General features: G+C 39.1%; 1 protein-coding gene across 1 annotated transcript; it reads left to right on the forward strand.

Annotated features, from left to right (window-relative positions):
• Positions 1-8,387: 8,387 nt before the first annotated feature.
• Positions 8,388-11,213, forward strand: TMEM229A (transmembrane protein 229A). Its single transcript, XM_056118071.1, has one exon. It carries the CDS (start codon positions 8,451-8,453, stop codon positions 9,570-9,572), a length of 1,122 nt encoding a protein of 373 aa, XP_055974046.1. The 5' UTR covers positions 8,388-8,450; the 3' UTR covers positions 9,573-11,213.
• The last annotated feature ends 13,556 nt before the right edge of the window (positions 11,214-24,769 follow it).

The following is a 24,769-nucleotide window of genomic DNA, read 5'->3' on the forward strand; positions in this document are numbered from 1 at the left end:
TGCCCCTCATTTCCGTCTCCTCCTATCTCTCCGACTCATCTCTCCACACTCCATCTCACAGCCTGGGCTCTCTCTCTCCTCTACTCCAACTCTCTCATCTCTCTCCAAACCCCCAGCACAGGAGGCAGACACTACATCCAGTCTGGTAGCAAAATCAACATAAAAAAAAGCCTTCCCTGACTACCCATCAGGCTCAAGGTCAGAAACACCACCTGGGGGTGTTCCTCTTCTCCTTAGTCCAATAACTTAATTAACATCTCAATTAGTATCTTAATTCTATTTCTTAATATTAGTTTTTTTTGTATGGACACAGCAAAAGATACATCAAGGCTTGTAGGGTGGCTCTCCTGGGAACATCTTGCCACAGACTCAGAATACAGTGCTCAGGTCACATTAATCTTTACTAGCCCTAGCTACGCCCAAATCCAGTTATGACTTTTTGTATCATGACAGAATTTGTCCATAACCGTGCTCTTAACTTATAATTAAGCATTATGGCACTTTGGCCAGGCCCATTTTGATGCCAGGTGCCCTGGGTCCATCCAGTCCCTTGTCGGGACCATGCTTTTGGGGTGCTAGGAAGTAAGGGCAACTGAGGCTTAGGTTGAGAGAACAGATGTCCAGGAGGTAAATATCATTCAGAGTCATTAACTACCAAAATACAAAAGCATAGCATTAACTGTCTTCTTGTGTCCATACAAAAAGGACATTGCTCTGAATTAACTATGCAACAAACTTAAAGAGAAGAGAAAAACAATATTTACAAGTTAACAGAGCACAAAGAAAGAAGTTACAAATAAACACAGAGGAATGGGAGCACTGTGATGGGAGTAACCCAATAAACCTAAGCTCCCTGCGGTAAGGCAGAAAGGACAAACCAATCTTATTCTACAGTGAACATCTTTGTAAACCACAGTGTCATATAAAGTGTAACGGAAGATAAAATTTAAAATAATATCAATATTTTTTTAAAAACCACATAAGTAACCCAATGTTACCTTTTCTCCTCAAAATGCTATTAAAAATTTTTAAAAGTACAAGGCTTCCTTACCTTGGTAACAATAAACTTTGCTTTGCTTTAATAACCAGTTATTTTGGAGGTATTTTAGGGAACAACATTTGACAATTTCAAGCCCATTTGAAATCATGTTTTAGTTTGATAATTATTGGTAACTAAAATGTATGTGTGTGATTTGATACATAATAAAAACAAATTTTACATCACTGCACTATGAATTCCCTTTCCTTTGTCTTCGTGTGATGCATTAGCTCCAACCCTGATTCAAATCCGTGATTCCATATATGGTTACCAGAGCACCACCAGTGGTCACTCAGCACAATCAGCATTAGCACCTGAGCACCACTGGGTGTGGCATACCCCAGTCAAAATTTAAGCAACCATAAAATAAAATAATTATTTAAATGGCTGAGCCCTTAACTAAGAAATCTCAAACTAATTTTATTTCACTGTAGTTTCCATTTCCTGAGCGATAGCACAGCGGGTAGGGCGTTCGCCTTACAAGCGGCCAACATGGCCGACCCGAGTTCGATTCCTCCGCCCCTCTCGGAGAGCCCGGCAAGCTACCGAGAGTATTCGATATGCCAGACACAGTAACAACAAAGTCTCCAATGGAGACGTTACTGGGCCCGCTCGAGCAAATCGACGATCAACGGGAGGGCCTTTACCTTTACCTTAAATAATCCCTTATAGTCATGCTTTACTAATGTTCTCAAAGTTTCTGGATTTGGGGCTAGAGCCATAATACAGCAAGTAGGGCTTTTACCTTGCATGTGGCTGACTAAGATCCAACCCCCACCTGAGCACCCCCCGCCCCGAGTGATCCTTGAGAGCAGAGCAAGGAGTATGCCATAAGCACTGTTGGGTGTGCCCCCCCAACAAAAAAAGTCTCTGAATTTATAGATATAGCTGTCTATAGTAGCATATATGGGCTTTATAAAGCTTTTAAACACTGTATGATCAGAAAGACTCTGATATGATGATTTTTAATTATAAAATTATTAGAAATTATCAAGACCAGAACACTAGTACAGCAGGTAGGGTGCTTGCCTTGCATGTGGCTGACCTGGGTTCAATCCCTGGAACTCCATATGGTCCAATGAGCACTTCTAGGAGTGATCCCTGAGTGAAGAACCAGAGATAAGACATGAGCAACCCTGGATGTGGCCAAAAAACAAACCACCAAAAATTATCACGGATTATTAAACTCATCATTTTGTTTTGTTTTAGGCACAAGGGAGTCTTTTTTGTAAATATAGAAAGTCACTGTCACTGTCCCCCCATTGTTCATTGATTTGCTTGAGCGGGCCCAGTAACATTGTGAGACTTGTTATTGTGTTTGGCATATCAAATACATCATGGGGAGCTATTCTCGGTCGCTTGCCGGACTCTCCAAGAGGGGCGAAGGAATCGAACTCGAGTCAGCCGTGTTTGCCACGTGCAAGGCAAATGCCCTATCCTCTGTGCTGTCGCTCTAGCCCTAATATATAACATTAAAGTTTTTTTAAAAATAGTGTGGTTCTGAAGCAAAAATTGAAGCTTGAATTATTACTAAGCTAACTTTTAAGAATAGTTGAAGATACTAGTTTTTAAAAGTGAAGTAATGAATGAAAGTACTTAAAAGCAATTTATTTCATCAGTATTATTCTTCTATTATGCCTGTGGGTTTTTAAAGATTTTCTGGGTCATAGAGATAATATGAGGATTAAGGCACTTGCCTAGCATGCAGGCAACCCTGGTTTAGTTTTCAGCATCACGTATGAACTCCTGGGCACCAACAGGAACGATGCTTGAGCACAGTGCCAGGAGTAAATCCGGAATACAGCTGGGTGTAATACAAAACAAACAAACTAATACACAAGGCTTTATTCCTGATTTTTACATCTTTTAAATTAATACCACTCACATTCTGAGGTGGTGTCGATAAAGAGACACCATGGTGAAATTATAAAGGAAAGAAGAAGACAATAATAAAGAGCTGCATTTTCTACCATGGTTTTATAATCAGTTATTTATATTCTGTGTGACTTCTTCTAAAACAAAGGGGAAGCAGATTCAAAACAAGTCTCAGAAAATAATTTAAGGGTTTATCTCCCTTAGTAGAATACCACAATAGTGGTAAGATCATACTTTTATTATAAAGTACCTAAACTTAAATTTTTTAACTTGAGGCCAGAGATATAAGAGTTAGGCTCTTGCCTTGCATGCCACTGACTCCACTTCGAAGTGGAGTCCACAATAGGGGCACCACAATAGGCCTCTGGGCACTGCCCACGGGTCATTCCTGAGCACAGAGTCAGGCTTATTGTCTGAATACTGTGGGTGTCCTCTCCCAACACACAATTAAACACAGCAACAAAAACAAAAAACCTTAAAGCTTAAATTGTTGAGATTATAGGTAGACACTCTAATTGTTTAATCAAAATAACAAAGTGACCAATACTTTAATTCTGCACTTCTTCAAATGAACTAGATTGGAGTATATCTGATCAGACCTTCAATGTTTTCCATGCATCTTTAAGAAAAGTTAGAATTAAATGGAAGATTGTACTCTCATTTAATTTGCTATTGAAAATAAAGCAAGCTAGTACATGCATGCTTGAAAGATTGTATTTACATTATTATAACAAAGTACTATCCCTTGTCTAAATAGCAACTAAAGATATCATACATTCATTTTTCATTTCTGATAAATTTAAACCAGAATTAAATTTATTAATGACAATTATAAGTAGCATTTAGAGAAATCTAGTTACCCTATCAATTTGATTATACAGTTCTTAGTGCATTTTATAATGTTATTTTCTTAGTGTAAATAGTATCATGCATATAGGCATTCCTTGTTTAATTGCACATAGCTTTATTGTGCTTTGTAAATAATGAGTGTTTCTTTTTTTTTCCCCTCTTGTTGTTTTGACTGTTTCTGGACCACATCCAGTGGTGGTTAGGGCTTATTCCTTTCTCTATACTCAAAAATTTCTCCTGCCGTGCTTGGAGGACTATATGTGGTTCCAAGGATTGAACCCAAGTCAACCACATATATGGCAAGTGACCTGTACCTGTACTATTGCTCTGGTACACAAATACTGAGTTCTCATAAAGCAAAGCATCAAGCATTAACTTCATATCTCTGTGTCACATTTGTGTAACTCTCACAATACTTTAAACTATTTCATATTAATTTACATGATTAATATCTTTGATGTTACTCTTAAGGCAGTTTAGGGGGCTGTTATTAAATGAGTCCATATATTCCTCAAACTTAATTTACAAATGTCTATATTTGACAGTTCATCTACTAACTATTCCCCATCCCTCTCCTTTTGGGAGAAAAGCCCCTTTTTGATCTGCTTTAAAGTGCCACACTAATCCCTGAGCTTGGCCCCAGGCAGATGTTCCCAGGTCACTTAGGAAGCCTATTGCAATGCATACTTATCGAGGGTCAATATCACCATGGGACAGGGCATTTCTGGCAGATATGCAATGACAGTTTAACCATTGTAATCACACAGGAGAGGTGTAACCCTATATATGGAAAACACATATTTGTTCTGACCAACCACTGTGAGTATGTGAGTGTCCGCATTTATCCCCTGTATACCCAAGCCTACATAAGTGCTGATTGCTTAATAAAGTTGGGACTGCTTGACAGGGCACCCGCTGTGCTCTAGTGCTCATTTCCCTGTTGTGGAGGTGGTGGCTTAGGGACATGATCTTTGCCCCAGATTTCTCTCTCTTAACAGGGAGGGTAGCTTGGCTTAGTCCTCAGGCCTCTGTGCAACAGCCCCTTGCAAGTTAAGGGGACCTGCTCAAGAGAGGACTGGGGAGAGACCCCAACACTCTTCCTCTTCTCAGACCTCTACTTTCTGGTACACAGTACTATTGAAATCAGGCCAATTAATAACCCAACTATTTCCTTTAAGGAAAGAAAGAGTAGCAAAGCCTCTCATTTTCAATCAAAAGCTAGAAATTATTAAATTTAATGGGAACAGCATGCCAAAAGCTTATAAGCCAAATGCTTTAGGCCTCTTGCCCTAAGCATTTGGCCAAGTCATGAACACACAAAAAGAAAAGCTCTTGAAGAAAATTAAAAGTGATACTTTTGTGAACACATAAAAGATAAGGAAGCAAAACGGTCTTGTTGCTGACAAAGAAAAACTGTGAGGGATCTGGTGAGATCACACCAAATACAGCATCCCCTTAAATCAAAGCAAGGTCCTGTTCTCACAATTCTATGAAGGCCGAATACAGTGAGAAAGCAGCAGCTGACAAGTATGAAGGCCGCAGAGGTTTAGCTCACAGTGTTCAAGAAAAGAAGACATCTCCATAGCATAAAAGGCAGAGTGAAACATGAGTGCTGATGGAGAGAGGGCAGTTGGTTATCCAGAAAAGTAAACTTAGGGAGTTCAGATGCAGGTGATACAGGAAGTAACCAATTTTCATGCCTCCCAAAGCACCTTGTATAGCAAGAAGCCAGCCTTCAGTGTTCCAGAGAAGTGCCTGGTTTCATTTTTTTAAAGGACAGAATGATCTCTTTCGTGAGGGGATAATGCAAGTGGATGACTTTTAAGTGGATGTCATTGCTCATTTGTTATTGGGGAAATCCTGGGTCCCTGAAGGACTGTCTGAGCCCACTCGACTGTGACAGTGCTCTGTAAATGAAACAACAAAGCCTGAATGAGAGCACATGTGTTTCCATCACGGTTTACCGAATACTATAAGCCTCTTCTGAGAACTACAGCTTTCAAAGGATTGCTGCTATTCACCAGATGAGTGGCTGAGAGACCTAAGAGCTTGCATGGAGAAGTAGCAAGGATTCATGCTTGTTTTCATTCCTGCCATTTCAACATCAACATCTTCTGTCCATAGACCAGGGTCATCTTGACTTCGCGGTTTTATTAAGAAACATATTTCACAAGGCTACAGCTGCCACCAATGGTGAGGACGTTGATGAATCTGAGAAAAGTTCAATAAAAACTTTCTAGTAAGAAACTTTCTTCCAGATAGAGTTTATGAAATATAAGTTTCAGTACAAGTTTGAAAGAGAATGATTCCAACCCATAGTGAAGGCTTTAGGGTTCTAAGCCTTCAGAAAGGAAGAAAGTTCAGATGTGGAGAAAATAGCTTGATTTAAATGGGGATCCTGCTGGAATGCTGAGTTGCTAGGAGAAAATTGGGCTGATGACACATTGCTTCTTAAGGTTCAGCTTGAGGTAGAATCTACTCCTGATAAAAAGGATGCAAACATTGCTGAAGTGACAGCACAGGAGAAGAACGCTGGGCAAACTGTGACTCCCAAGTAAGGCAGTGACTCTGATTCTGTAAGAAGTGGTTAAAATGCTGTTAAACATCGCAGGCTACAGGGAAATCGGTCGCTGAAAGGAAGAGTCCGCTCAAGTGGCAAACTTCATTGTTGTCTCATAAAACAAACAAACAAACAAACAAAAAACCACTGCCTCCTCCTTACACTTTAAGATACCCACTACACTGATCAGTCACCATCAGCAAAAGCAACACGGACCCTCAGCCAGCAAAAGGATAACTGGCTCAGACACTTGGGTAACAAATGCTCTCTGCTATGGCCTCAGGCTTAATGAGGTCTGGACTTGTTTCTGCCTTGGCATGACAGCATCTACCCACTTACTTCTGATCTTTGTTGCCAAAGACATCTGCAAAAATGCAAAACAAGATTTAAAAGATAACTCCACTCTTTGCCCTTAAAACACTTATCAGCCTGGTGATTTTTCTTCTTTTCTCAGTCTAGTTCTCTCTTTTCTCTAACTTAACATAATTTAGCAACTGCAAGTTGTAACATAAGGGTTTGAAATAAGTAAGAAGAGGGTAAGGAGGTGGATGCTGTAAAAATGAAGAAACTGTCAGAATATTTCTTCTTCAGAGGGGGAAAAAAAAACTCCCCTGAGATTCTTCCAAACAGAAGTCTTCACAGACTAGATCTGTTACCTAGTTTCTTCCCAGACAGGACTTGCATTTTACTTTGATGTGTTTGGGGAGAGAGGGTAAGAGTGAAGGGGGGGGTGGGAGCAAGGTAATCAATATAATTGACCTCTAAAGACCTTATCCACTCAAAACCTGTTTGGAAATTGGAGGCAGGGGGAGAGAAGGAACTCAGAACTCCAAATTCAGAATTCTCCCACCAGGGGGGACAAATATATATATATATATATATATATATATATATATATATATGCCCTCCATTTCACACTATTTCTGGGATGACCTAGTTCTGCCAGCAGAGAAGGCAGCGCTAGGGTGTGCCAGTGTAAGCAAAGCGAAGGTGCTATTCCCTTGGCATGAAACATCACGTCCGCCAGATCAGTGCCCCCACCTGACCTCAAATCATCTCATCATTCGGGGGACAGCGGGGGCGGGGGAAACTCTCCATCTCTGCCCTTGACTCCAACTCATCTACCCAAAAAAGCTGCGGCAGGGTCAGGGCAGAGAGACTTGATAAAGTGTCCCCGGGCATCTGCTACTGCTTTTCAGCTGCAAGGAAGGGCTGATCGGGCTGGCCCAGGCGCGATGCCGGCTGTGGATTCTCGGACACAGTTGGCCGACTCGAAGCACATTAAATATACAGCACCCACAGTTTTGCTCCCGAGTCGGTGACCCTGGGCCAAGACGTGTCGCCCGCAGCCCCGCCGGGGATCTGCTTCCCGTGAAACCCGCCGGGGCGCCGTCACACCTGTTAGGTGTCGCCCCACTCCGCGCCTCCGACCCAGCCAACGCGCGGGGCGCCGCCGCGGGGACCCGGGGTGCGGAGCTGGGCCAGGAGATCGGCAAGACCGGTGGGGGGGGGGGGGTGCCCGGCCTGCTCCCGCCCGGCCCCGCGGGATTCGAGGAGGTGGGGAGGCTGCAGAGGCGGGCGAGGTCGAGAGGGGGCATGGGCAGGGCCGGGAACAGAAGGGGCGTCGCCGCTCCAGTCCCGCTGCCCGAGCCCGCGGCAGCAGCAGGGGCGGCCCGGCCGAGCGGCGGCGGCGGCGGCGGAGGCGATGGGGCTCGCCCGGGCCCGGGTCTGTCTCCTCCTCCTCCTCTTCCTCCTCCTTCTCCTCCTCCTCCTCCTCCTCCCCGCAGCTCGGGCGCCACCGCCCCCGGCCGGGCCGCGGCGCCACTTAGGCCGCGCGGGGCGAACGTAGGCGCCGGCCGGCGGCCCCTCGCCGGGGAGCGGAGCGGAGAACGCGGTGGGGTCCCGACGAGGGGGCTCGGCCGGCCCGGCGGCCCGCAGTTCCCGCCCGCGCGGGGCGGCCACCCGGACGGAGCTGCCCGCACGCCCCCTGGGGGCCGCTCGGCTCCGAGAAGCGACGCTGGGCTCGGCCGCTCAGCCCCGCACTCGGGCGCATCATCAGGCAGCAGCGGCGGCGGCGGCGGCGACGCGGCTCGGCGCGCCCGGGGGGTCCCCGCGTCGGCGGAGCCCATGGAGAGGCGCGAAGGGGCGTCTCGGCGTCCCGCGGCCCCCCGCGAACGCAGAGGGGAGCCGGCCCCCGGCCAGCCCGGCGAGCCGCTGTCCACTGCTGAAGCTCCCGCCGCCGCGGCCGCCGCCGCGCTGCCCGCCTGGATGCGCCTCTACTTCTACGGCATGCACGGCATCACCCTGGACGTGCTGGTGTCCTCGCTGCGGCGCTTCGCGCGCAGCCCCGACCTCCGGATGCTGGGCTTCTCCTCGCCCTACCGCTGCCTCCTGCACTCGCTCACCCACTTCGCGCTGGAGAAAGTCTACCTGCAGGGACGCCTCTGCCCCAGCGCCTTCGTCTTCAATTTCCTGCTGTACCCCTCGGCTCACGTGGGGCTGCAGACCCTGGCGAGCCAGGCGCTGCTGCTCGGCGTGGGGGGCCGGCCCGGGGGCGCGGGGGCGCTCGACCTGGCGCTGCAATATGTGCTGGCGCTCTACCACGGCCAAGTGTTCCTGAAGCGCTTCCTGTGCTTGCAGTACCAGGGGCGGCAGCCGCAGCCGCAGCCGCAGTCGCAGCAGCCAAGGAGGCGGCGAGGTTCGTCCCCGGCGGTTCTTCCCTCCGGAGTCCAGGCTCCTGCGGCGGCGGTGACTGGGGACCGGCAGCAGGGACCAGTCAGCCGCCTAGACGCGGGGGTGGGACCCCCCAGCCAGGGGTTGCCAGATGTGCTGCGCTTCCTCTTCTTCGGCATGCATGGCTTTCTGGATGAGATCTTCTTCACCTTCTTCTTTAACGTGCTAGGGCAGGGGGATGGGGCATCCAGTGGGCACACCTCGCTCTGGTCCTTCCTCATGTACGGCAGCTGCAGTTTCGTGGTCGAGAAGCTCTACTTCCACCTCCACTACAGTCGAGGCTGGGGGACCTGGAAGCGGTTGCCCATCTACGTGATCTTCATCTACACCTGGGAGTTTTCCTGGGGTCTGGGACTCCGAACTTGCGGTGCTTGCTCCTGGGACTATTCGCACTACCCGCTCAACTTCATGGGTCTCATCACGCTGATGTATCTCCCTGGCTGGATATTCCTGAGTGTCTACCAGGATCTACTTTCCAACGTGCTATGGAGGGTTCAGTACGTGCCAACCAACTAAGACCAAAACCAAAAAGCGTCCTGGATTCCCACGAATGCATAAGATATTATTTTTACACCTTTTCAGCGGAGTGGGTTTTTGAACCTTTGAATTTTTTTATACCTTTTACTAAACTCTTTCAACTTGTTTTAGTCGACAGTTTAGGACGTTTTCTTTCTATGAGGAAACTATGCATAATACGATACTTTGAAAATATTGCTGGGAACATTACTCAGAGTATTTGATTGTCAATACGTTCAATCCCTTACAAGCCCAAACAGCAAAACCATTATACCTTAACATCAGAAAGCTGTAGTATTTGTTTATTTGGGTGTAACTGGGCAGTAGGTACTAATCTTTTTTTTTTCTTCTTCTTTTTAAATACTTTCCATCTTGTTTCTTTTTTTAAATAAGAGCATTCTTTAATTCAGAGACCTGTGGTACTTTTTACAAGATTCGAGGAAATTTTCTGATTTTCTGTCTTTCGTTCTTTTAAATGTCACTTTATTCTGATTTCTTGACATATTTACCAGGGACTGCTCAAACCCAGTGTCTTGTACTCTTAAAACTACAGTTAATAGCTCTTAAAGTGCCTCTGTCTAGCATACAAGTGAAAAGAAACTGAAAAATGTGAAAATACATCCTATGAATAGATTTTTTTTAAAATAAGAATCTTTTCTAGCATCTCAGACAGGTGACACTGTGTTAAGCATCCTGCAAATACTTGTTTTCCAATGGGGTTAGCCTTAAATGCCAAGAGTATTAGCATTGATCAGAGTTTTGTGTTCTATATGACTGTAAACTTTTTGTTACTGTGCAATAATATGAAATGTTTACCAGATGTGTACAAGGGCCAAGCAAAATTACTCCATCTTCAATAGTGTTCTATCCCTAAGGACCCTTTCTATGTGGAGCTTCAAGAGTCAAAACAGTTTCTTGGAATAAAATGAAACTGAAACTTCACACTAATTGCATTAAACCTAGTAGTTTACTGTGAATACATAAATGTCTTTCAGCTTACTTCTGCCATGCCTCACTTGTAGACATTTTTCTGTTTGTTTATGCCTCCACGGAGTCTTGGGCTAAATCTTAAGCAGTACTGTTCATTGAGAAGCAATGATAGCTTTTTTGATGACTCATTAGTAATGTTTGGAAGCTCCAAATTTAAATGAGATGATGTAAACCATTTTAAGAAATTATGTCTAATCAATTAATAATGTACTGAAGATTGCTGTTTTTAATCTACTTCGGAAAGACAAGTCTAGTTGATTATGACTCAGCCAAGGATGATTAATACCTTCTTGAGTTTTCAATACAAAAATAATTAGAAAAACTTATAGTGTGTGCAAATGAATAGTTCCCTATTCAAATTATTAGCTTCCCTGTGTTATGGAAAAAGGACTTTCTGTTTTCAGAAGATGTTTACTCTGTCAGTAAAAGCAAACATTAGACTTAAGTCAGGCATAATTCTAAGAATATGCTATTTTTTAATTCACTAAGTTGTAACTGAATTGAGTAATGCTTTCCAATCAGTGTTACTGGTAAATGGTTAATGTCAAGTGAATTATTTTAGCCAAAGCTGAGAAGAGACCTGCAACTAAAGTGTTTACAAAAAATTCACCTGAGTATTACTTCATGACACTTTGTCATGTGCAAAATATTTTAGAAACCCAAAAGTGGGTGAAAAATTTAAAAAGGAAAACTAGACTCTAAAGTGAGTGAGATACTAGGAAAAAAATCTTTGAAGGTGTGGGAGAGGTATAGCCCATAATGTGCTTGCCTTGCATGTAGCTCAATTGGTTAACACCTTCAGGAGTGATCCCCAAGCCCACAGCTAGGTGTAAGCCCTAAGCATCACAGGTGTGACCTCCAAATCATACACACACATACGCACATACACACACTTATAAAACAAAAAGGTCAATGCCAATAAATCTAACACTCCATACCACATGTACCTATGACACAGAACAAAGTCCATGACTTCTGAAATATGCGAAATGCTCATCATAGTTGTATTTTTGTCCTTCACATCTTATTCTTCCTCCCTGCTTACCTACTTAGCAACATTCTCAGGGCTGGATATCTGTCAGGAAGTAGGAAAGGCTACTGGGTTTCTTTTTTATTATTATTTGTTTTGTTTTCAGTGTTGATCCTAAGTAAAGGTCAAGGTTTTCATTCATGCAATTCATTCAAGAAATGGTTATTGAACATTCATAGTTTGGTAGGCAGTTGCCTAAACTCGGCAGATAGAGAAGCAGTGACCCATACAGACTAAATATCTGTCCTTATAAACTTGCCTTGTCTGATTTATTTATTTTTTTAAAATGTATGTAGAGTCTACTATTTACATGGGTGGGGCAATTGTTGTTAGGACTTTGCTCAAGTCTGTCCTTGGAATACCAATCCATTATCTCTAAAACAAAAGTCCATTTACCAGTCCCTCCACTAGTTCTACAAAAAGCTTGTTCAGATCAGCTTAGGAAGTGATTATTCTCAATAACTATCTTTGGGGCTTCTCATCCTGTTTATGACATTTTCCAAGTAATATTTTGCTACAAATTTGAATCTTTAAAGAACAAGAAAGGAAAGAAAAAGGCCATTGAATCTATCCTTAGTACTCAGTAGTTCACATATAAAAATGATAAGCAATATAATAGCCAATAAATAAGTAGCTATAACTATAAATAGTAATAATATTAAAAACTCTATTTTATATATACATATACACATATATACAAGTATATATAACCATAAATGCATGCCTATACCCATCTATATCTTAAGTTGAAATGGATATATAATCATAAGCAAATATATGACCACATGTTTCTGTACTTTATCATATATATGTATGTATACGTATATATGTATATATACAGACACATATTTACTTAAACTTTTAACCACCTTCCTTTCACAGATGATGACAATGAAATGGAAGCCCAAAGAAATTAAAAGCCCAAGTGATGTTGAACATTTAAAAACTTGAATCAAGTAAGCTAGACCCCAAGGACTGTTTTTAACAGTAGCACTTTTGTGCCTCTGTCACTGACCACAGTAGTTTACCATTTCTTATAGATTTTGTGTTATAATCCTCAGTGCAGTTTCCTTTCTGTCTCTATCACAGATGCAAACATATCTGTCTAGCAGCAACAATCACTCTTTCATGTTGCCTTTTATTCCATGGAATATAACAAGGGAGCTAGTGCCAGAATGCACAACTGACAATCAGCCTAGTTCGAGGGCTCAGATAATTGTTTTTAAATGCAAGTGGTGCTCTGGAATACAGTTCATCATTTGAAGTCAAAGCATATTAATTATAAAAGTGATATACCAAACTATATCACAAACTAGGAAAAAACAATTTTATTACTTTTCATTTAAAGTAATATTCAGACAACTGTAATATACATTAAATTTATGTTATCTAAGAAAATATAAGTCTTCAGAAAAATTAAAATGAAGTTTATTATTTTGGGTTTTATTAAACTCTTTAGACTCTAAAAATTTATTTTAAAAGATAGAAAGATTAACAGATATGGGTTTTGCTTTGTTTAGTTTTCATAACACTAAAATTTCTCATTGAAGTGTGTTTATTTTTAACTCAGTTCTATTTAGCTTCTGAATCTAAAGAGGAATACTGTCTTTAAGTTTTTCATGTTAACAGAGATTGCAAAAGTCTATTTTATACAAAGACTTCTATAGAATTTTTATTCCATTTCAATATTTTAAACTTTTCATGACTCTATATTTAACAATGAAAGAAATTTAGTAAATATTTGACACTTCATGTTTCAACCCAGAAAAACACACCTTAAATAAACAATTATCTGTACTTTGTTGTTTTTTTAAAAAAGTATAGCTGCTTTATGTTACCCGCCTGAGAAAAGGAAAAGAATTTCTACTGTTTCTTAATGGTCTCTGTTAGCATAATGGCACTTGCTCTGTTTTAGAAGGAATAAAGAATTTTGATAAATATCTTTGGATCTTTTTCTACTTCCAAATACATTTTAAAAAATCGATAGACTTGCCAAGGAAGTTATACTCATGGCACAGACTTGCAGTGATAAATAAGTCATTGTCTTCTGATATATGAAAACATTTTAGTAAAATCGATTTTTGCTTATATTAAAAGGCACAAACTCTTTAGCTTTTTAATTAATCTTAAATATGTTACCTCCACTCTATTTTCCAAATGTGCTTAATGGAATAATGTACTTTTACCGAGGTAAAACAAAAGGCAACACCCTGTAACTCTTTCCAATTTCTCATACCTTAGTTGAGACGAAGGAGAAAATGTGAGTTAAAAATGGTTCTGTTGTATCTCCAGTGCTTTTATGTTTTTGTATTTGTCTTTTTCCCAGTACTAGTCTTGGGACTCAACTAACAAAAACAATAATGGTGTTTGTGTATCTCTCCTACTAGAATTGTATTTGTTTCCATTTTTAACATTGACGCATGAGCCAGCACAGAGCCAATAGCCTCCAGTCACTAACAGATTAGTTTGTAAATAAATCTGTAATGTACATAAAGAGAATTTCCTAAGAGATTCTTCTTTCTCACAATATAAAGACAATATAAAGCCTTTTCTCTTAATTTTTAAATTACCTTTGCAGAAGTGATAAATTATCAGACCCTGTGAGAGACTTTTCTTGGACAGGTACAAAGTTTTCATTTTCATCTTAACCCATAACTATTCTTTCAGAAGACAAAAGTAACATGCATTAACTTTCCCATTCAGAAAAACATACAGCTTTACCATGATTAAGGATAATTGAGTGTTGAAAAAAATTATGACGTTTAATCGCAGCTAGTTTTTAATTCCAGGAAGAATTTCTAAATTCCTGACAGCCAATTTCTCTATTCAGTCTTTATTATACAAGACATTAATATTGTTTTTTCATAAAAAATTAATAAATGAAAAACTCAGCAATTGAGCTAATAAACCTACTGTCTTTCAGTGAAATAAAACAGGTTTTCCAAAGCTTTCAGGTGCCAATTCTATTGCAATGAAATTTTTGTCCTATTTTTTTGAGATTAAACCTAGTTTCATAGAGTGGCTATTTCTGCTCAGTTTTGGGAAATCACTCTTGGAAATACTCAGGAGACCATGTGGTTCTAGGGATGGAACACAGGATATCTACATACAGATACATAGCTCCAGCATATTGAATTGCTTCTTGAGACCAACAATAAAATATTTTCTAAAGAAAGTCTCTATTTTCAAAAAAGCAGTTTTTCATTCTTTTGCTGATACTGCATCTTTCAAATTATGCATCCTGCACTGAGTCTTAAGTATCAGGGTTTTTAGAACTTTGTGGCTAATTAAAAGGATTCCAGAAAATAAAACAACACATAAAGTATGCAGTAAATAGTTGCAACTCTGTTTCAATCACTGTAATATCTACTAGTTCAACTCAAGAAAATATTGGGAAAATATTGGGAAAATGCAGGCAAAGCAAAAAAATAATTGAGAGACCATGGTTACTACAAAATCAAGAGGGTAGCCAGAAATAATAGAACATTTTATTTATCCAGTTAAATGTATTTATCTTAAAGTACTGTTTCTCAGGGTAATATTAAAGAGAGAATCATCCCACTCTTAATGATATTATGAAAAACATTGATATTATATACAATAAATTTTATTTATTGATATCTATTACAAAAATTAACATACTCTAAGAATCTCAGAATTAAAACTTTAGATGAAAAACAATTTTTAGGGAAATATGATATTGAGTGTTATATGTATAAAGTTTACATCAATAGTATTTTGATTACTCACTTATATTTAGAAGCAAAACTTGAAACGAATGTGGTTTTAGTGCATTTCTTAAGGGAAGCCAACTTGGTCTGAATCTTTTATTAAAAATAATACAAAGACACAAGAAAAATAAATAAAAGAATTCCCTGGAGTACATGAAAAAAAAAATAGCACTAGCTTTTAAATACTTAAAAATAGAGCAAATCTTGAACAATATTTACTATTAGACATATTCACAATGATGACATTTTTAGCAAAAATAAAATAGAAACAAAGGGATAATAAATGGAAGATATAATATAAGGATAGTGTTTAATAGGTCTAAAGGGACATGTGCTATTTTTCTATTTATAAAAGAGTTATAAAAAAGTAATGAACGTTTTCTAAGGTCTCACAGAGTAAAGACTTAACTTTATCCTCCAAAAGTTAATTAAATAGCACATCTTATATTCGGCTGAGTACCAAAAATATCAACTTTACTGTATTCTTATTTATTCAATGAAATTTCAGAGATTAATTTTTGTAAAATAATGTTATTTTGCTGCCGTAGAAGTTTTAATTACGTGCCATGGAAAAGTCTACATAATGCAAAGGAAAACAGTCCACAATTCGTTAAAATATAAATTTATAAAACTTTAGAGGTTGAGAAGATAACTATAGATTAAATAGTTCAATACAAGGCCAATAAAATAATTTTCTCTGAGCCAGAAGTTACCAACCTTATTTCTCTGTTCTACCACCCACCTTTTTAGAAACAAAATTACTTATCCTCTTACTTATTTGCTTAGCCTCTTGTCCTTATTAAGGACACAAACAGAAAATACTCCCAATTGCAACCAAGGTTTACTGCCACCACTGAGGCTCTTTCCAGTGTGCCTAGAGAAGCAGTACCTCCCTCTTTGGGACCACTTTTCAGGACCACCTCTCCGTGGTCCCGTCCTCACATCCATGAGAGGCACTGCAATACTTTCACAGATCTCCAAGACCAGGCCATATCTTTGTTTCTAGAAAGTTCTTAACAATGAAGTCACATGTTTAACTTTTCCTAGTTTCCCCAAGCTTTTCAATCATAGACCATCAAAGGACCATAGGTCTGAAAAAAGCTTCTTAATTGTCTTATTGTCATATTCCAAGCTAAATATTTATGAACTTCTAGCAATATATTGTAGGGTATGCAGTAGGACAACTATTACCCATTTTCATCAGGAGAATGCATATTTGCACCTGGGAAGCACCGTGTTTGTAGTTTTTCATTGTACCCCATCACATAATTACTTGAATTGAATTTTATGTTTGAAAAATAAAACTAAGTCTTTCCCCCATAAATTTCTATCAAGTCAGAGGATCCTCTTTATGCACTTGTATATTTATATAAAAATAACTGTCAGAGATCTGTTTTTCCCTAACTTACAATAAGAACCTGAAAATGAGTTTTAAAAATGAAAGCCAGAAAGTTACAATTGAAATCACTATGCATTTCTTTCATGCCATCTATTGCCTGTCTTTTCCTGGAATCAAGCACAGTATCAGTTTCTGAGTTTTCTCAACATTTTACAAAAGGGTGTATAGATCTGGTGCTCAAAATTTTTTGTTGAAGAGTTAATTTAAATTCTGATCACAGTCACAATTCACGAGTGGAAGCAGCAATTAGGAATGCTGCCAGGCGGCATTTTGTGATTTCAAGAGGACATCAATTCATGAAATAGAATGAGACCAACCCTGTGTCTCAAAGAAAAGGTAGGAATATTTAATTTCCTCATTTTTCCTTTGCTTAGTGGCTCTTTCCTCCAGATTTAGAACTCAGTTTTCTAAGCAGTGCAGTTGCATTGTAGATTTTTTAAAATTATACAATATTGAAATGACCTAAAGTGAAACATAATATTTCTGGACCCTGGAGGAATAGTACAGGGGCTTAGAGTACCTTCCTGGAAAGCAAATGGTCATGAGTTTAAATCCCTGGGGTCCCACACAAAAGTCCTCCGAACAGATCTGCTATTTGGGCATGGCAGTTCATCAATCAGTGATCCCTAGCACCACCCGTGATTTCCTGTGGCATCACAGCCAGGTGTATTTCAGCACCACAGAAATGGGGCAACTGCCCACCAGCATCGCAAGACCTGTGGCAATGCAATGTCTGGTGAGCATCTTGTGTGTTTGTTAGAGGTGAGAACCATTTTCTAAAAGTGTAGGAAAGTTCTCAGGGAGTTAAAGCAAACAAAACTCTGATTGAATTTTTGTTTGTAAGAGAAAATTGAGATGCAATGTTAAGAAAAAAATAGAGTAAAAGAAATACGTGATTAAAATCATGCAAAACAAGTTCTACTTACAAAAGAAAGAGTAAATGAAATTGAAGACAATATTTCAATACTAACCCAAAGGGGCAAGCAGAAAAAGAGATACGATTTAAAAATGAAAAAAATTATCTTAAGGACTCTCAAACTCCATTAGAAAAGAAAGTATAAGGAACATATACAGAGAGTGAAGAAAGAAGAAAAGAATAACACCTATTTAAAGGAATAATTGTCAAAAACTTACCGAACCTCTGAAAAAATTGACCATAGAAATTTAGAAAAATGATAGAAGATTCTGATTCTTAAATGAACAACCTATAACAATTTTTAAGTAAACTATGATTTATGATTGGTAAAATGTCAAAAATAAAATAAAGTTAAAGGTTTCTAGGGGAAAGCTATATGATCTACAAAGCTACCCTGATCAGTCTACCACTACATTTCTCAGCAGAAACTTGGTAGGCTAGGAAAGACAGTAGAATAGTATTCACAATTCTAAGATAAAAATCTTCCAGACTGAATAGCTTACTTTCAAATTTACCATTTAAATACGATGAATAAATAGAAGTTTTCTTGGATAAAAAAACCTAACAAAAGCATAATGTGACCAGATTGCACTACAAAAGATGTTTGCAGGGATGAAAAAAAAAGGAGAACATAAAACCTTGAGAGTGATATAATTATCACTGTGATATGATATAATACAAACTCAGAGATAACAAGAGAAAAACAAAAATCAGCAACAAAATAACAAATGAAAGGAAGAATAATATATAACTGCTTAATTTAAATATTCAGAACTGAAAACATTAAAAAAAAGACTCACAAACACTCAAATTCAAATTCAAACTCATAGAGGTTTGAGTATAATGATTTAAATATTACAGTAATCATGAAAGAAAAATCATTAGCAGAGGCACTAGGAAAATGTTTTTGAGTGGATGATCATTTAAGAAAACCATCTAATGTAAAATAAAGAAACTTATGGGAAGTGAAACACACAAAATATAAAACAATCAGATACAACAGAGAACAGTAGTCATTAAGTGCCAAGTATCATCAATAATGACCTAAAATGGTAATAGTCTGAACTCACCAATTAAAGGACATATAGTAGTTGTATAGATTTGTTTGAAAAGCAGAATCCTTCTAGGCTAGGCATACAAAATCATTAGATATTAAGACAAACATGGATTCAAGGTGGAAGTGTGAAATAAGATATTTCAAATCAAGAATATATAGGGAAAAAGATGGGAACTGCTACAACAAATAAAGAGTATGTTGTATATATAATCTGGACTCAAGCAGCCTAGACCCCAATCTTCATTTCTAAATACATACATAGGTAAGTAGACAGAGTTTTGGGAAGAGATAAGGAGTGGAGTGTGAGGCAGGAAATTGGGATTGTTACAGCAGTGAGTTAGCATGCTGCCCAATTTATTCCATACAGAAAAGAACCCATGCATCAGTTGTTTATTCATTCAAAAAAGATTTCTTAATTATCTACTGTATAACAGACACTAAGCAATGCTCTGGAATTTTTGAAAAATGGGAAACTTTGAAATGCACCCCACTCTTGTAGAATTAGCTAAACTCCTCATCACTAGATCTCATTAATTGTGTGATGCTATAGAGATTTATGTGCTCAGTTCTGGATGCTTCAAGTCCAAGATTGCACAGTTCTTTATGAGAACTCTCTTTTTGACTCGCAGATAGTTGCCTTCTTTCTTTGCTCTTACAAAGGATGCATAAAAAGCAGATTTTTGGCATTTACTCGGGTGACAACTAATCCTATCAGATCAGGGCCCGATTTTATTACTTCATTTAACCTTAAATTACCTCAGTGAAGGTCTATCTCCTAATACAGTTACATTTGGTGTTTATTCCCATAGTAACTGAATAGTTGCAGTCATCATTATAATTTTTAACCTTCATCATTATATTTGATATTATTATTATCTCATTTATACAGTTACTGGAATTTCATCTTCTGCATAAAGACAAAATAAAATTCCATGTCAATTCCTTCCTTCCTTCCTTCCTTCCTTCCTTCCTTCCTTCCTTCCTTCCTTCCTTCTTTCTTCCTTCTCCTGATGATGCTCATGTATGATTCTTGCCTGAGCTCATTCCTGGTGGGATTCATTGACCATAAGCAGTGTCAGTGATTGAACCAGGTTTAATCATATGCAAGGCAAGCTCGCTAACTTCTGTACTATCTCTCTAACCTCTCGCCATTATTTTTAGACAGCATTATCTATCACTCAGAGAGTCCAGGATGGCACCATTGGAGAAGAATATCCCAAAAAAGAAGAATCCTTTTAGCTTTTTCCTTCTAATGTTACATAATTCACTCATCACTGCGTTTTATTCTCTCTATGGAAAAGTCCTATTTTTACATGTGTAATTTTAGCACTCCTTAATATTATATATAGATTTATGAGTCCCTCCCCATTTCTACTCTTTTTCCCTACTTGTTAACAGAAAATTAGCTCTCTGGAAATATCTAATGCAGACAATGTGTCTCCACATCTTTCTTGAGCGCCGGGAGGGAGGCCGTAGAAAGCAACTATATTCAGAACCAAATCACTTAATTTCATAGAATACTTCTTAAAGGTTGGTTGAAAGTATTTGGCTAATGATATCTGAGCACAAAATCAATGTTTCATGCATTATAAAGACTATCGGGTAACCACACTTCTATTATGTTTATAGGGCACTCATTTTCATTTCAGAAACAAATTTGTAATATTTCTTAATGATCTTATAGATAACTATAACTGTGCTTTTCAATGTAATGCTTTATTTTTAGTATCATAAAATCAAAAGCATAGATAAGATGGTATTTCATTTTCTTAGCCAAATTAAAACATTTTAAATATAAAAAGTCATATATTATTAGGAAGCTCCTTAAAAATCAGGTGATCTAACAACAGTTTCTGAAGGAAACGTTAACTTTCTAAGGAACTGCTGTTTGCAGTTGAATTGTTCAGTGTGTTCTTTCAATTAAAGCAGAGCACATTGAGGGATACATTCCTTGGCGTTATCACTCCCAGTGTTGGAAATCACAAGCCTTCCCAAAATACTAAAAATAGTCTGAGTGAAATTTAAAACAGACAGGAGGACTTTTGGAGAATAGTTTAAATTGATGATTTTTATACTTTACACTTAGATAATATCTTTGGAGAAAAAATGCTTATCTTAATGGCAATAAATTCTATTAGAAGTGAACTTGCTGCCCTACATTTTGCCTCCCGTATCATATGACTAACTTCTCTCTGTCTCTGGTTCTTAGTTCACTTTACTTAAAAGCATATGAGACATAATAGATAAAAGGTTCCATCTACTACAGTATTAAAAAACGGGTAGAGAAAACTTCTCACAAAGGAAAGGATTAGAGATTGAAGTTAGCTGTTGAAAATGACCTTTCTACAAACCACTTTTCCTTTCCTACAAACTCCCTCCCCTCCCCTCCCCTCCCCTCCCCTCCCCTCCCCTCCCTCCCCTCCCCTCCCCTCCCCTCCCCTTCCCTTCCCTTCCCTTCCCTTCCCTTCCCTTCCCTTCCCTTCCCTTCCCTTCCCTTCCCTCCTTCCCTTCCCTTCCCCCCTTCCCTTCCCTCCCCTCCCCTTCCCTTCTCTCCTCTCTCCTCCCCTCCCCTTCCCTTCTCTTCTCCTTACTCTTCATTCATCTTTTCCCCTGCCCCTTCTTCTTTCCTACCCCTTCACCCCCTTCCCCTTTGCTCCTTCCTCCCCTCCCTTCTCATTCCCTCTGCTCCTCTTCTCTTCTCTGTTGCCACATCTGGCTAGGCTCAAAGCTCTGCTCTCAGGGATTACTCCTGATGGGGCTCAGGGGAAATTCATATCGTTCCAGGGATCAAAACAGGGTTGACAGCAAGCAAGCCTTCCCCACTGTACTATTTCTCCATATCACTTCCTTTTCTTATACTACAGTTATTTTCAACAGATCCACTTATCAAATTTGTAAAATGTAGAAAAACAATTTGATACACAGTTTTGTAGTACTGTTGTCCAAAAGAACATTCTTCAGTGAAAAACATTCTGCACCCACATTGTCCAATTTGGTATCACTAAACTCATGTGTCAAGTGAATGGTTTGAGTTGACCTAATGGACCTACATGTTATTAAAAGTTGGTGGCTTAAAGTGCTAGAGTCATTTGCGGCTAGTGAGTATCATATCAAGTAATAGCTCTATACCGTGTGCATTTTTTCCTGTCCTGATTTTAAGAAATATGTGGTGGCTTTAATCAAAAGAAATTTGTTTTTACAAATGGGGCTCAGTTCTGGAAGACAGAGATGTAGAATCAAGGTTTCAGTCTTGCTATGCTGCTTTTAATATCTGCAAAAAAGACTTATTTATTCTAATTCCTAGTGTTTGAAAGCATATGTTGGTATTTAGGTTTGTAGACACATCACTCTAGTCTCTATTTCTATCATAACATAATTGTAATCTTTATGAGGTAGTCTATGATCTCCTATTGCCTCTAACTCATATTCAAAATATTTCTGCTGAGTTTCTAGGGAGATAGCTCAAGTGGGAGAGCACATGACTATCATGTGCAAGACCCCAAATTTAAATCCCTAGCACAGAAGGCCTATCTATCACTTTCCATCATGAGTGTGGGTAACCCTGGTGGTTCTCAAAGCACCACCAGAATTAACACCAAACTATCAGGCTTGTACCATCAGGCTAAGTATTGTCAGGAGTGAGATTGAGGTCCTTGAGCAGAGAAAAAAATACCATTAAATTTATCAACTAACATTCAACCTGTCAGTGATATACTTCTATAATATTGGCTGGTAATTCTATGATAAATTAACTCTATAACAAAAGTCCTCCTTTGGCCCAGTATGTAAATTTATTGAGAAAGCCTAAAAACTTTAAAGTTTTTGGGGGTACTTTGGATTTAAGCACACATAGACGCATGCAGTAATAGACTCTTATAACAGCTCCTTTAATATGATAATTTATGGTTATCTCTTTTAGTCCCTGCTGCCTCCAGAAGAAACAGATATTTAATACTATGGTTGTATACTTTATTTCATAATCCCAATCTCTAAAAAACTCAATCTGTCCAATCTGACTTTGTTTATTTATAGCTATCATCACATTGAAGGAGAAATTAAAATCTTTCTTTATTAAAATTTGCTTAGTGCAAAAATAATTAACTTCTAATCATTGTTGTTTTTTTTTGATAGCACAGTAGGTAGGGTGTTTGCCTTGTACGCAGCAACCTGGCTGAGAGGGTTCGATTCCTCCACCCCTCTAGGCGAGCCCAGCAAGCTACTGAGAGTATCTTGCCCACAATGCAAAGCCTGGCAAGCTACCTGTGAAGTATTTGATATGCCAAACACAGTAACAACAAGTCTCACAATGGAGCCATTACTGGGCCCGCTTGAGCAAATCGATGAACAATGGGAGGACAGTGAAGTGCAGTGCATTGTTTCTTCAAGTTGATCAATTACTGCCTTACTAACCTTTGGTTTATCCTAAATCTAGAAGAGAACATATGGTCTTAATCATGTGACTGGTGATCAGACACTTCTCAGGAGAGTCCTGATGGGTCCAAAGAGATTTCTATCTCTATTTTGGAGATGACTTTCCCAAGACTGTGGACGTTACCGCAAAGAAGAGATGCAACATTTCTTTTCTGTCTCCTCCTTTAAATTCCAGACCTTCTCTAATGCTAGTATTATATAAAAATCAGCCAAAATTATATTTATTACTCAAGTGGGCCTCCTGCAAAATTCTCAAGGGATTTTGTTGCTCTCTTAATTAAACTGCACTACTAACAGAAGGCTATACACTGGTTGGCTTATGCAGTCGAGATATTTTTTAGTGTTCTGGAGTCTAGAAATCTTCAAGTAAGGTCTTTGATAATATCTTTCCTGGTTTGCTGATGACTAGTTACTTCTTTTATAAAGGCACTAATTCAAGCATGTCTGAACTTAAGTACTTCCAAGTAGCCTTTCTTCAAATGCCATTTCATTCAAAATTAGGGATCTTGAATTAATTAAACAAGCTGACCGTCCAATTTAGGTGGTTATAATGCCATGGAATCCTGTTTAAATAAATTCAATTCTGAGGCTATAAATTACTGAAGGCTTCAAAATCAAAATGCAAAGATAATCAATTACATGTTGCCAACTAAGCTTTATGATAATAAAGTGATTTTCCTTTTTCACTTCTGTATTTTATAGATCTTTCCCTATCAGAGTAGCACTGTCAGAAGAGCACCCCAAATCACCATCTGGTAGGATTCAAGTGTTGGTCAAGTGAAATTTTGTTTTATTCCCAGGGAAGGCCTTTTTGAGAGGGAGAGAACTCTTGGAAGTAGGGTAAAGGACCCTTGGCCTGAGCACAAGGGAGACAGCACAGCACAGATTGTTTTAGCTAGCTCTTTTTGGTAGCCCAGAGATTTTAAATCCTCCAGGGGGATTCAAAAGCATTCTTTCATTCTGACAACTCCCTTGTTAGTTGCCAGGAAACGCTGCACTGGGCTCCAGGAATTGAACATGGCCTACTGGTCTGCACATGCCTAATTGGTCAAATAAACTCTTAAACCTTTTTAGAGGCCTCATTTTACCTCTGAGTAGACTGAAACACAGGAGTAGTAAAGGGCTGTGGAGGGGGAGACACAAATATGCAGTCTATAGTAGTTGCCATTTCTTCTGAGTTCTTTCTTCCCTTCACCTACGTGCCAGTATGGTTGTGCCACAATAACTATGTGTTTGGTTTACAGAACTGATGTTCCCCCCCCCCCCACCACCACCACCAGGGCTACACTACAGCCTGCTATCTCTCACCAGAGACAGACTGATGCATGTGATTTGATATAATACATAAGTAGATATCACATTAACTTTCTGCAACAGCATTTCTGTTCCACTTCAATAGTATTTCTCCCTCTAACATGTGGATATATCACAAGACTCCATTAGTTCTAAGAAATATATTTGCCATTTCATATGTTTTACATTCTTGTTCTTGGCATTTTCTTCTGTTTCTTATTTTCTACATATTTTTAAATTAGCTTTAGTTAATTATTATTTAAGGGATATCATTACATATCTCTATAAATATTCACTATACCCACCAGAAAAGTTTTCATGCATCCCATCACCAAAAAGAGACCCTATCC

Source organism: Sorex fumeus, unplaced genomic scaffold, assembly GCF_029834395.1.
Source record: "Sorex fumeus unplaced genomic scaffold, SorFum_2.1 ptg000037l, whole genome shotgun sequence".
In the NCBI taxonomy this organism is placed as follows: domain Eukaryota; kingdom Metazoa; phylum Chordata; class Mammalia; order Eulipotyphla; family Soricidae; genus Sorex; species Sorex fumeus.

Bases quoted from the DNA above. Each gene is read 5' to 3' on its own strand.
- TMEM229A (XM_056118071.1), top strand. From the start codon at position 8,451: ATGGAGAGGCGCGAAGGGGCGTCTCGGCGTCCCGCGGCCCCCCGCGAA.